This window comes from Sardina pilchardus, chromosome 24 (assembly GCF_963854185.1).
Source record: "Sardina pilchardus chromosome 24, fSarPil1.1, whole genome shotgun sequence".
In the NCBI taxonomy this organism is placed as follows: domain Eukaryota; kingdom Metazoa; phylum Chordata; class Actinopteri; order Clupeiformes; family Clupeidae; genus Sardina; species Sardina pilchardus.
In genome coordinates this window covers 24,950,131-24,962,298 of record NC_085017.1, presented here as the reverse complement: position 1 = coordinate 24,962,298, position 12,168 = coordinate 24,950,131, and the positions used below count along the sequence as shown (strand labels likewise).

General features: G+C 45.6%; 1 protein-coding gene across 1 annotated transcript; it reads right to left on the bottom strand.

Annotated features, from left to right (window-relative positions):
• Positions 1–326: 326 nt before the first annotated feature.
• LOC134073230 (Na(+)/H(+) exchanger beta-like) lies at positions 327–11,188 on the bottom strand. The gene is made up of 12 exons (XM_062530249.1): positions 10,594–11,188; positions 9,032–9,492; positions 5,978–6,228; positions 5,424–5,641; positions 4,989–5,191; positions 4,552–4,641; positions 4,337–4,407; positions 3,963–4,118; positions 2,923–3,037; positions 2,547–2,654; positions 2,377–2,446; positions 327–1,787 (listed from the first exon to the last, which is right to left on the bottom strand). The coding sequence occupies exons 1-12, from the start codon at positions 10,877–10,879 to the stop codon at positions 1,462–1,464; spliced, it is 2,355 nt and encodes a 784-aa protein (XP_062386233.1). The 5' UTR covers positions 10,880–11,188; the 3' UTR covers positions 327–1,461.
• Between the last annotated feature and the right edge of the window lie 980 nt (positions 11,189–12,168).

The window sequence follows — 12,168 nt, the reverse complement described above, 5'->3', positions numbered from 1 at the left end:
AAACTGAGATGCAACACTGACGCCTGGTGGACACACAGGTTGTCTGGAACTGAGTGATGTTGAAGTTATTGGTAATAATAACCTTCCAACTCTTCTATTTCCAGTCAGACTTCAGTAGTTAGCCATCTTGATCATATGTCTGTGTGATGTATACACATCTCCACTATAGATTCTATGTTAAAGGCTAAAAACACAAAGGTGAACTTTGAAAAACTATATTTTGGGTGAACTGCTGGCACCAGCTTTAAACTTTGTCATGTGTTGATGGATATGGTGGGTCACTGATCACTGTGTACCTAATAAATAAATATCAATCCACATACAAATATTGTGACTATTCAAAACCCCAGAGAGACTTTGAATGTTTTTATTTCATAGTCACAGAGAGAAATGCATTACAAATGGCCAAATTCATGAACATGTTGCTTCTTTTTTAATACAACTGAATTTCAAAATTGAAATCACATCATGTTTTACAAAATGTCTTTGGCAACCCATATTTTTACTTAACATTTTTATACAAAAATACATAAAGATTAAAATAAAGTGGTTAGCTAGGCATGAGGGAATTTGTGCGTAGTTCATCAAGCAAGGCCATGTGTGGGTTTTTAGTGTGTGAACACCCTGTGGATTTGTTTTCGAAGTGAACCTCCACAATGTGTTTGAAGTACAACAGGAGGCAGGTGACGTGGTGGAGGCGGTTGCAGGCTACCACAGAGGTGTTCTCAAAATTAGCATAGGCTAACAGCAGTAGCTTCAACTTCACTCTGTACATTCAAAAGCAAACTGGCAACCAGTTCATTGCCATTATGTTTGCTCTCATGAATTTTCGGCAAAGACAACTTTTCGCCACACACGTCTGCTTGGCGAATAAAGGCAAATGCAAACTCTGATGCAGTGTGCACATGATTAACGGTCATGCATATCAGTAGGCTACAGACATCCACACCCATTTCTGATGCTCATTCACACCACCACAAAACACACAAAGCAGTCAGACAGACAATCACACACAAACACACATATATATATATTCATACAGTCCCTGAGAATGTTACTATTTCAGAAATCATGCATCATGGGAAATGTAGTTTGAAGCTTTTGGCTCTGTACTGTATTGTTCTGAAGCACCACAATTACTACATGAGCCACCATTTTAGACACACAGATAAACTCATTACTCCCCCAAGACAAGTAATGAGATAGAACATCAGTGCAGTTGAACCACACAAACACACACACACACACACACACACACACACAATATGCGAAAATTTATGAGGAAAAGTGCTTCCTTGCTCTTCAGTTTTGTCCGTAATGATGTGCTTCTTGTGCATTTGTGGGGCTGTGTGTCGGATATTATCTCTATATTTGTCCTATTTTTTTTCCACAGATGCATGTACTCACACACAGATCTGCAAAAACAACCTGTAACACATACACACACACACCTTCCTAGCATCAAGACATGAAGTGCTCCTCCTCATCCTCATCTTCCTCATCTATCTTGTTGGGGCCCGGGTCGCTAAAGCAGCGTGGGAGCCTCAGGTTGTCCGTCTCTCCGCGGATCACGTTCAGCTCTGTCCCCAGGCTGCCGTCACTGCCCGTGGCGCCTTTCCCCTCAGAGTCCTGCTGCTGGGACGATTCGTCCACTAGGCTGACCGACTCCTGAGACATCTGCTCCATGCGGGCCATGGGGGCCCGCGTCACCTGGATGGACGGGACCAAGGACACCTGGAACCGGGAGCTGGGGGTGGAGGTGGGCGTGGAGCCGAACACCTGGTTGTCTGCAAGGGGAGAGACGCACAGAATCATCCAGTCATCTATAACATATACAGAGAGAATAAGTATTTGAACCCATGCTAAAGTTGACTTAAAAGAGGAATATAAAATCATCTTTTTACAATTGATTGCCTTAATGCCTTAATTAAAAAAATGAGTAAAAATCAAACTGCTAAGGACACCAATTTTCATTGTGATTGAAGAATGTATCGTATATACAAAAAAATATAAAAAAATGTTCTATAATAAACAAATACTTATTCTCCCCACTGTACATAAACACACATACAAATACACATTGCATAGGGCCTAGAGGGGTAACACACCAAACGCACAGGGCTCTGCGGAGCTACGCCACCGATTCAACGCAGAAGCGTAAAGGCCGGCGCCCACTGGGCACGGCGTTCAGCGGTGTGGGCTTGACGTGCAGGATTTTAGAACAGTTTTCTAACCCTATGCGGCTGCCGCACGGCAGATGTTTCTAGTAGGCTTTGCAATGCAATGGAGATCTATTTTTTTTTCTTGTCATATCGTGCCATGTACAGTACGTGTCCGGTGGCCGTCGGCCTTCAAACAACCTTAAGAGCGTCTCACCTGACTCAAATCTCACTCTCCGGGCAGGTGGCGTCTCTGGTTTAGCAGGAACTGTTAAGTAATGACTCATCTGTAAAAAAGAGTCAAACGCAGACATTTCAGAACACACGCGCACAAGAAAAGAGGGACAGTCCAGCATAAAATGTCAACGTGTGTGTATTGTGGCGTACTCGTCTGTGCATCTCCACTCGCTTCTTCCTCATCTGGACCTCGCTAAAGTCCTCCTCCTCTTCCTCCAGAGGATCTTCAAATAGCGTGTGCCTGCTGTAGGACCGCAGCTGCAAGGGGGGGAGAAAAAAACGGGACGATGACCAAAAGATTGCCTGTTTATCACTGTCTATCTGTTTGCGTGTGTGTGTGTGTGTGTGTGTGTGTGTGTGTGTGTGTCCATGTCAGTGATGACCGGAGCCCATCTCACCCTCTGTCTGGTGTTCTGCGTGTGTGTGTGTGTCCATGTCAGTGATGACCGGAGCCCATCTCACCCTCTGTCTGGTGTTCTGTGTGTGTGTGTGTGTCCATGTCAGTGATGACCGGAGCCCATCTCACCCTCTGTCTGGTGTTCTGCAGGTTGGCCCTGAGGATCTTCCTGATCTCCTCCTCCCGGCCTTTAGGCATGTGGGGGATGAGCCGCTCTGGAGACGGCCTCCTGGGCTGGATATTCCTGACAGGACAAACATACACACGCACAAAGTTTTTTTTTTTTAAAAGTATATTTTTTGGGCTTTTGTGCCTTTAATTTTGACAGGAAAGTAGAGAGAGACAGGAAGCGAATGGGTGAGAGAGTCGGGGTGGGATCCGGAAAGGACCACGGGGCGGGAATCGAACCCGGGTCGCCGGCGTGCGGTGCAGGTGCCCCAGCCAGTTGCGCCACAGCTGGGGCCCACACGCACAAAGTTAAACTTAAATAATTTGGCTTATCTCCGAGTCTCCGACTATGGGTCAGTTTCACACTCAGGCCACTGAGGGGCCTCGGACCCACTGATCTATAAAGAATAAGTTATTCTTTATAGATCAGTGCTCCGACCCAAATAGGGTACTGATGTTGCAGCAAATTGAACCACAGCTTCCCCTGGGCTTCCTCTTTCATTGTTTATCTAACTACTGAAACATTTTCAATTGCAACTATAACACCTGGTTTTACAGAAGTTCTCACACCATGACCATAGCCATGACCATATTATAGCAGGGAAGATAACAGTAGTGCAGATGTAAATCTGAAACACACATACAAAACCAACAGACAACTATCACAAAGTGGTGCTGTAGTTTAGAAATTGCGTTCACAGTCTCAAACACAAGGAGACACATACGTGCATACAGACGTACTGCATGGACATTCCTCCAGCAGCATTGCCGTCTTAATCTCAAACACACACAGAGAGAGACAGACAGACAGAGACAGACAGACAGAGCCAGACAGACAGACAGACAGACAGACAGAGACAGAGACAGAGACAGAGACAGACAGACAGACAGACAGACAGACAGACAGACAGACAGACAGACAGACAGACAGAGACAGACAGACAGACAGACAGAGACAGACAGACAGACAGACAGACAGACAGACAGACAGACGGACGTACTGCATGGACACGTTGGCGGCGGCGCCTCCCGTCTCCAGCAGCATGAGGGCCTGCTTGAGCTCCAGCTTGTGGTAGAAGGAGATGAGCTGGGGCTCCGTGGAGCGCTCGCCCGCTATCAGCCACCGCTTCACATAGGACTTGTTAAAGCGGCTCAGCCTGAAGGAGGCAGAGAGAGAAAGAGAGAGAGAGAGAGGAGAGAAAAAGAAAGGGAGAGGGAGAGAGAGTGAGTGAGTGAGTGAGAGAGTGGGGGTATTTCAGAAGAAAGATAAACACTTCTGCCAATGTTCTGCCCTTCAAGTGATCGCTGCCCTTTATGATTAAAATAGATGATCTAGCATCTGCGAACACCCTGAGGTGCATTCTGGGATACATACTTATCCTTCCAGTGGTGGTGCCCATAGTGTCCACACACATCCTCGATGCCTGTGAGCAAATGATCCAGGAACTGAGACACAGAGGGGGGGGGGGGGAAGAAGATGGCCGTCATTTACATCCATTTCTCCTACACTCCACAGACACACTCTACTCCACTTGTCGATGCCAAAGTGGATGTCCTACCTGTAGGCCACTGCAGGCGGTGGGGTCTCACCTGAATGTGGATCTCTTCGTTGATGGAGTGCTTGGTGTCCTTCTTCCTCTTGACGGCCAGCAGCTCCACCAGTGGCCGGATGGTCATCCCCTGCGGAGGGAGAGGACGAGGGAGGCTATCACACAGGCATCCACATCCACATCCACTGGGCAAGTTACATTTCAACATGTCAACGTTCTTTGCCATCTCAAAACAACAGCGCGTCGTCTATACATGAGGAGAATCGGGATTCTATGGTACTAGGTATAATTATGATTTTGTGGGGTTCTTACAGAATTCTTAAATATATAAACAGCCAGCTTGGTTGATAACATGACACTAGATTCCATCATCTGAACACCATCACAGGCTTTAAACTGGAGAGAACTTTAGAACTCAAAGCATACTGTATGCTACACATCTTGGGTCTTCTATTCCAAGCCTGCAGCTCAACTGACCTGAACAAACACAGTGAAGAAGACCACGGTGATGATGGCTGTGAGGAACATGTTCTTCATTGGAAAGTGATCTTCAGGCAGCAGGAACACCAGAGAGAACGCTATCGCCCCTCGCAGGCCACCGTACGCGACTATGAACTGATCTTTACCGGTCAGTTTTACAATGCGAAATCTGTTGATGATTAAGGTTAAGCCAACAACTCCTGTAAACAGAACGACACACGTGCATAAACACACACACACACACACACACACACACACACACAGTTCAGCATATTCAACATGTTGACAGATGTAATGAAAGAACACAAAAAGCAAGTTAGAATTCATTAACTTTTATAACTTAATCATATGTGTAGTTGGCTGACCAAAACAAATCATTCCATAACTAGCTGCCGAGACCATCTGATAAAAAGGGTCTTGCGCAACACTCACCGAGCACACGAGAGAGGAGGCAGAGGAAGATGGTGACGATGATGAAGGTCCAGTTCCACGAGTGCGGCCCAGCCACCGTGGACACTCCCAGGAAGACGAAGATGAGCGTCTCGCTCACACTACTCCACATCTTCAGGAAGTACTTGATGGTGGTGTAGGACTTGTGGGATACGTTGGCCTCCACATACGGCCGCATCACCACCCCACATGAAATCAGACTGCAGGACAAGGGAGCATTCAGAGACATCAGGTCAGAAAGGTCTGCTGATATTGACCTCTAACTTCTGCATGGAGAGTGGCTCATTTCAATGTTTACACTATGTTCAATTGCATATCTAGTGAGCACTGTTACTCATAAGTGGGAGAGTTCCTATGTTGTTTGTGATAAGTGATCCTTAATGAATGTATGCATTCTTCATATGTTCCATAATGATATAAAGACAAATATATACAGTAGCCTATCTAAAACAGGAAAGAGTTAAGAGAGGAAGTATGGGACTTTAGGAGTTTGAGTCGAGTCCCCACACTTGCTGAGAGCGACGACGCAAACTTGCCTCATGATGCCGGACAGGTGGAACACCTCAGCAGACAGGTAGGCCATGTAGCTGTAGAGGAAGACGAAGAGCGGCTCGATGACGCGCGTGTGGGAGGTGAAGCGCGAGGTGAACGCCCCCAGCACCCCGTAGATGGCGCCCACCAGGATGCCGCCCAGCGACACCACCAGGAAGCAGGCCATGCCCAGGCAGGCGTCCACCAGCGTCACCGTGCCCGCGTTGGCAAACTCCTCAAACAGGTGGTAGAGGACCTGGAGCAGGCAGACAACAGGGTGAGGGTAACCCCCACAGATCACATCTGAACCCCCACACCACCATGGAGGGGTCCTGTCTGAGCTCCAAACATGGAGGCCAGCTACCATCCCTCCCAAAACTAATTGCAATTGCAAGAAATATTTTTTTGTTGTATTCAGTTCAGGCATCACATACCAAAAGTCCATGAAAATCTAAGTGATGGAACATTGTCAAAATTGGAATTATTTGTGTATTGGTCAAAGACCAAAAACTGTACCTTTAGCAGTTTTACTTAACTTTCATAGTACCAGGGATGTGTGAACATTGGGTCCAATTCTTTCATAAAGGCATGAAACTTGGAGAACTTGTACTTGTTAGGAGCCCTGAATATTTGCAGGTATAAAACCATAACCATACATGACAGATGCTACTAGAGGCATAAACACTTACGCTAAATAAAATGCTCTCTGTGAACTATGTGGCCACTACTCTGAAAATAAAAGAATGTTCCTCAACAATGGAAGATTCTTAAATGTTAGGTTGGATCATAGACTGTATAATGCACCCACATACTCTCACAAACACACAAACACTTGAAGACACATACACACTCTCATATGCCTAGAATACACACATACACAAGTGCAATCACCAGACACATAGCTATGCTCAGCCTCACACACTGGATCAGAGGCTCTGGGTTGGATTCTGGATATTCTTACAATGCTTATTCTATAACATTCTAATTACAGTTTTGTCCGTATTTACTGAAGGGTAATGCATAAAAATAAAATCTCATTTGAACATATCTCCACTAGCTGGATTTTCATGAGCTTTTACTATGCTGGTTAAGATCACCAACTGAAATTTAAATATGTGAAAATAAATTATGTTGCAATTAGTTTTGGGTCAGACCTTTGGTTGGACCTATGCTGTCTCAAGTAACACAAAGGATATTGTTTGCATTTTTGTTTGTTTGTGTCCTCCACACACTGCTCACAGACCTCCTGCGCTACAAATCATCAACTGTACAATTATTGTGGGTAAAAGGATTTCAATACCCTCCTCTGCAAATTCCTCGGTGGCGCTGCCAACCCTCGCTCCCTGTGTGCCCTATGGTCTGGACACATTCCATTGGATGCCAGCTGGACAAGGGGCATTAAAGGAGTGCCAATCCAAATGACATAAAAGAACCGATTGGCTTACAAGAGTTACATGGCCAGTCTGAGTGGAGGTCATAAATCAGGTTTACTGAGTTGAGTGGAGAGATGATCAACCACATCTTTTACTACGAGAAAAACAGAACTGACTTGCTTATATGCAATTTGATCTACTCTATCTACACAACCTATAAACGTCCACAACAACAGCAACAAAAAGAAGCTCCAGACAGACTCTTTAGTGCAAGTATGTCTCACTACGATCTGTAGGGTGATGCAGATGGACATTCATGTCTATGTGCTACGGCAGAACACAATGCCCATTGTGTCCAGACTCCAGACTATAATCTAGACTGTCATCTGTGAGCGCTAGGCTAATAAACCCATACTTCTTTGAGATGCCAACAGGCTCTGACATGGGTCAGGTATATGTCTACTAGGATTAATTGTATTCATTCACCCAGCCCTACTGGCTGCTATAACAGACAAGTGCTGTGTCACGTTTAATGAGTAATCGATTGTGGCCGTAAGCGAGGTTCACACTGGCTGGCATTAAAGTGGCCCAGCTGGTACGTGTGGGTGATTAATCCATAAATTAACATGAGGCAGCTTTACTCCGGCACGGACACCCACCGAATGGGTTTTGCTCCAGATTGTGTTTTTGGCCTCTGATGCAGATTAACAACTATGACATCTAATATCAACAACGATGACATTGCGTGATCACTCGGTCTGCCACGATAATTGGGGATACATTTGTCTAACATCTGTGCATTATTGTGCTGTTACAGTAACATTATCCTATGATACTAATATTGTTTATCGCAATATTTACTAGGATAATACATCTTGCTACAAAATAGTTATCATGACATGCCTATGACAACTGAAATATAGGCCTGTAGCTGCAATGGAGGGCAGCAAAAAAAAGGATTGTTGTTGTTGGTCTGATTTCAAAAGTCTCCTGAGACGCCACCATTGTTAATGGCCTTGACCAGCACAACCTATACATTCTAACCCCCATTCTAATGTCTCTGAGTGCTCTCTCTCTAAGTGGTCAGACACAATGTCAATTTCCATGAAGGATTCCAGACCAAGTCAGGAATAAGCTGGTGAAACTGTGAAGCTACCCTCTCCTTTGATGCATGGAGCCAGCCAGGAATAAAGCCCTGGTATCCGATCACCACCACTGCTGACAGAGATGCCTTCTCTGGGTTACCGAAAATTATCATCGAGGGTAAACTGGGCTGAAATGGCAGCATTGTTTATCCGTTTCCACATGGGCAGATAAACAATGGCGCCATTGAGGAATGGTCTCTTCCGGCTTTCCAGAGCTGTGTGTGAGCTAACATCCCTCATTTGGCTTCTTTGGTTGAACACTCACATTGACTTGTCCTTCCCTGTGTCCCATGTGCTGCCAACTATTCCCTTTATCACATTCCTTGCCAAGTAGCCACTCCTGCTATTGCGTCGCAGGCCATACACCTCACCACTATAAATGTTTCCTCACACCCCCATTAATGGTCACTGAGTGTAATGGCTTAACTCTTGCACTACTGCTGAACTACCGCAGTGTAGTTAGTACACCTGAGTACGCCATTTTTGAACTCGTTTGGGCCCTTGTCCAGCTGGATGCACAGCAACCAGGTGCCATACTCACGACGGTGACTGCGTCGTTGAGCAGCGACTCTCCGAACACGATGATGTGCAGCAGCTCGTTGATCTGGATGTCCTCGAACACGGCCAGCACCGCCACGGGGTCCACCGCCGACACGATGGAGCCGAAGATCAGGCACGCCAGCAGGCCCACCTCGCCCAGCTCCTCGCCCGTCGCCTGGCACACGCCGTACAGCACCAGGCCCACGAAGAAGGCGTTCCACAGCGTGCCCACCACGGCGAACATCAGGATGGTGCCGGCGTTCTCCGTGAAGGGCCGGATGGGCAGGAAGTAGCCGGCGTCCAGGATGATGGGCGGCAGCAGGCACAGGAAGAAGAGCTTGGAGTCCAGCACGGGCGGGTGCTCGCCCATCAGCTTGATGAGGCCGCCCACCAGCAGGCCCACCACGATGAGAAGGCAGCTCTCGGGCACCACGCCGGACAGCCGCGGGACCAGGTGGAAGCCTGAGGAGGACCCGAGGGAACGGGGGGGAAGACAACACACTCACTCTGATCATTGGGTTTACACCGGAGAGGCCCGGAAGGACAGGAATCTAATATCATCACAGGAGTTGAGAGAAGACAGAACCGCCATGATGGGAGACTATTAAACCCTAATTAGATATTAAGACCTTTTTAGGGAAATTAGTGAAAGATCACGTGTGGATCTGAGCTCATCAGGGCTGTTATAGGTCTCAGTATTGCTTGGTGTGGCATGTCTTAGACTTTGTAACGATACAGAACAGATGGAACCTAGCAAAAGCCATTGCAAGCAGTGTGTGGGGAATGAGTCAAAATTAATTAATATATTTGATGGATTGGGGAGCTGTTTCAAACAGAGATACAATATCCATCACAGACATGTTGATGGACAACTTTTTCATCACTATAAATTCTGTTTCACATTTGGTGAGAAATATGCCCGTTTACAAGTTGTTCTCCCCCAGGGGCACACCCCTCGCAGTCTGATAAGATGTTTTATCAGTGGCGAGGGGTTTCTCGCATTAGGCAGAGCTCTCATGTGCAACTTATCAGGCCCAAAACTGCAGGGTGCACAGACTGCACACCAGATAAGCCCCTGGAGCCAACGCATATATAATAACCAAATGGATGAGGGAGGCTGCAACTTGGACAACAGAATGAAAACTGGCTAAAACTTATCACATCAGTTATGGGTGAACTTATGAGTGAACCTGAAGTTGTTGACTGGCCAAATATTCGATCCCACCATTAACTCAATACTCTTCAGTGTCAACTCTAAAAAAATAGCAGTATTACAGGCTCATTCACTCTGGGACCCTGACCCTGACATGTGGCGAATAATAATTACGCACAGCAATTCATTAATGACTAGTTTAATGACAGATGTTAATGCATATCATTCTCCAAACAGGAGCAGTCATTGAAACTTTATGTACTACTGGCAGCTCATGTTTTTACACATCCTGACTACGTGACGCAATGCGTGACGATAGGAATCCAATAGCCTGCTAACCTCACATTATGGCTGTATCTACATGCACCAAGGAAGATCCAGGAGTAAAATTCTTAACTTAATTCACCTACCCAATTTCATTAATGAAGCAAGCAATATCCATAGAGATATCTCGAAGGGCATCCGAACATAATCATAATTGATAGAAAGGACTGGAAAGGCCTTTTTCGTGTGATGACTTGTGCCGTTAGTTTTGGAATCGGTGTGAATAGTCGTGCCGTTTCTCTGGCCGGTACGGACGACAGATGCAGCCACGGAACTTGCCATAACAGACAGAATGAATACCGCCACAAGGAGACTCCATCTCCGCCCCAGGGAACGGTGTGGACCGCCGGCAGCTCGTAAAAGCGCTGACATCTCAGCGAGTCTGGAAGTTGGACTTAGTTCTTCATTCTAATCGACACGATGAACATGCATCGAGTACGCTGCTGTTGGGCGGAAATCACCAAGCCATTGGAACAGGTGCAGCCGCGCTGTTTTACGCACATCGGTCGACGTAGAGCGAGTCTGCCTGGCGGTTGGCTCGACGAGTGTGTCGAAAAACGTCAACGCCACAGTCATGTTAAAAAAAAAGAGTAGTTGACATAGCCGGCTGATGGATGAGACCAATAAACATTTTTTATTATATAGCCTATTATGACTTTTATTCAGGCCAAAAACAATTGGAAATCTTCCACGGACATTTTGTCCATCTCTTAGGCTATGTTTGCTGACTTTTTAGAAATGTTGTAAGCCTATTTTAAGCAGACCATAAATAACTTTCCCAATATTTGTGATGGTGAGAGAAAGTTTATTTTAAAAAGTAACGCCCTTTTTGGCATCCTTATTATGACCAGTTCTCTCCTGGCTTAAAATAAATAACATGAGACCCGTGGCGTTTGGGGGCATTCAGTGACACCTACTGGATAGGAGCTTCTAAGCCAACACCTGTGTCTGTTTTATGTTATGACCAACGTAACTCAAACATTTGCTTCCAAGCGTATCGTTATTATAGACATGGACCTAGATAACAATATAACTTAGCCTAATAGTGCTTCCTGGGAGCTCTGCCAAGTTCCATTTTTGCCTGATAACGATTGTGGTGGTGGTGGTGGTGGTGGTGGTGGTGATGGTGGTGGTGATGACAATGATATTGGCAATGCAGTACCAATCATTACCGCCAGAGATCGGGAGAGATCTATTTGCCTTAGCTTTTAATGAAAGAAAACATGCAGTTAAAAATTCTGGTTATCACTACTGTCATTATCATCAGTCACATATCAGGGGATACCTTATCAGTATCTACTGTGTGTTGACTGATGCACTTCTAAAAGGCTGATGCTTTATGGAGGGTATGCAATGCATGGTTTTGACTGTTATATTCTGTTTTAAATATGAGAAGACAGGACCTTCCCATTATAATTTGTTTTACCTTTCATAATTTCATTATGCAGCTTTATATTCACCAAATATCAATGTAGACAAGACTCTCTTGCTCACAGAGACGCAAATTACACAAATAAACAATTGCAGTATGTCATACCTCATCATTCATGTCCACCTGTAATGTCATGTACTGTATAGACCCTCTGGTGAATGTTTATGTGAATGGATGTGTGAATGTGTATATGAATGTGAGGAAAATGTGATGTAGAATGATCAGATGT

Coding starts and splice junctions, on each gene's coding strand:
- LOC134073230 (XM_062530249.1), bottom strand. CDS start 10,879: ATGTCAGCGCTTTTACGAGCTGCCGGCGGTCCACACCGTTCCCTGGGG. Junction 5,192..5,423: donor CCTCCTCTCTCGTGTGCTCG/GTGAGTGTTGCG, acceptor TTCTGTTTACAG/GAGTTGTTGGCTTAACCTTA. Junction 4,408..4,551: donor ACGAAGAGATCCACATTCAG/GTGAGACCCCAC, acceptor TCTGTGTCTCAG/TTCCTGGATCATTTGCTCAC.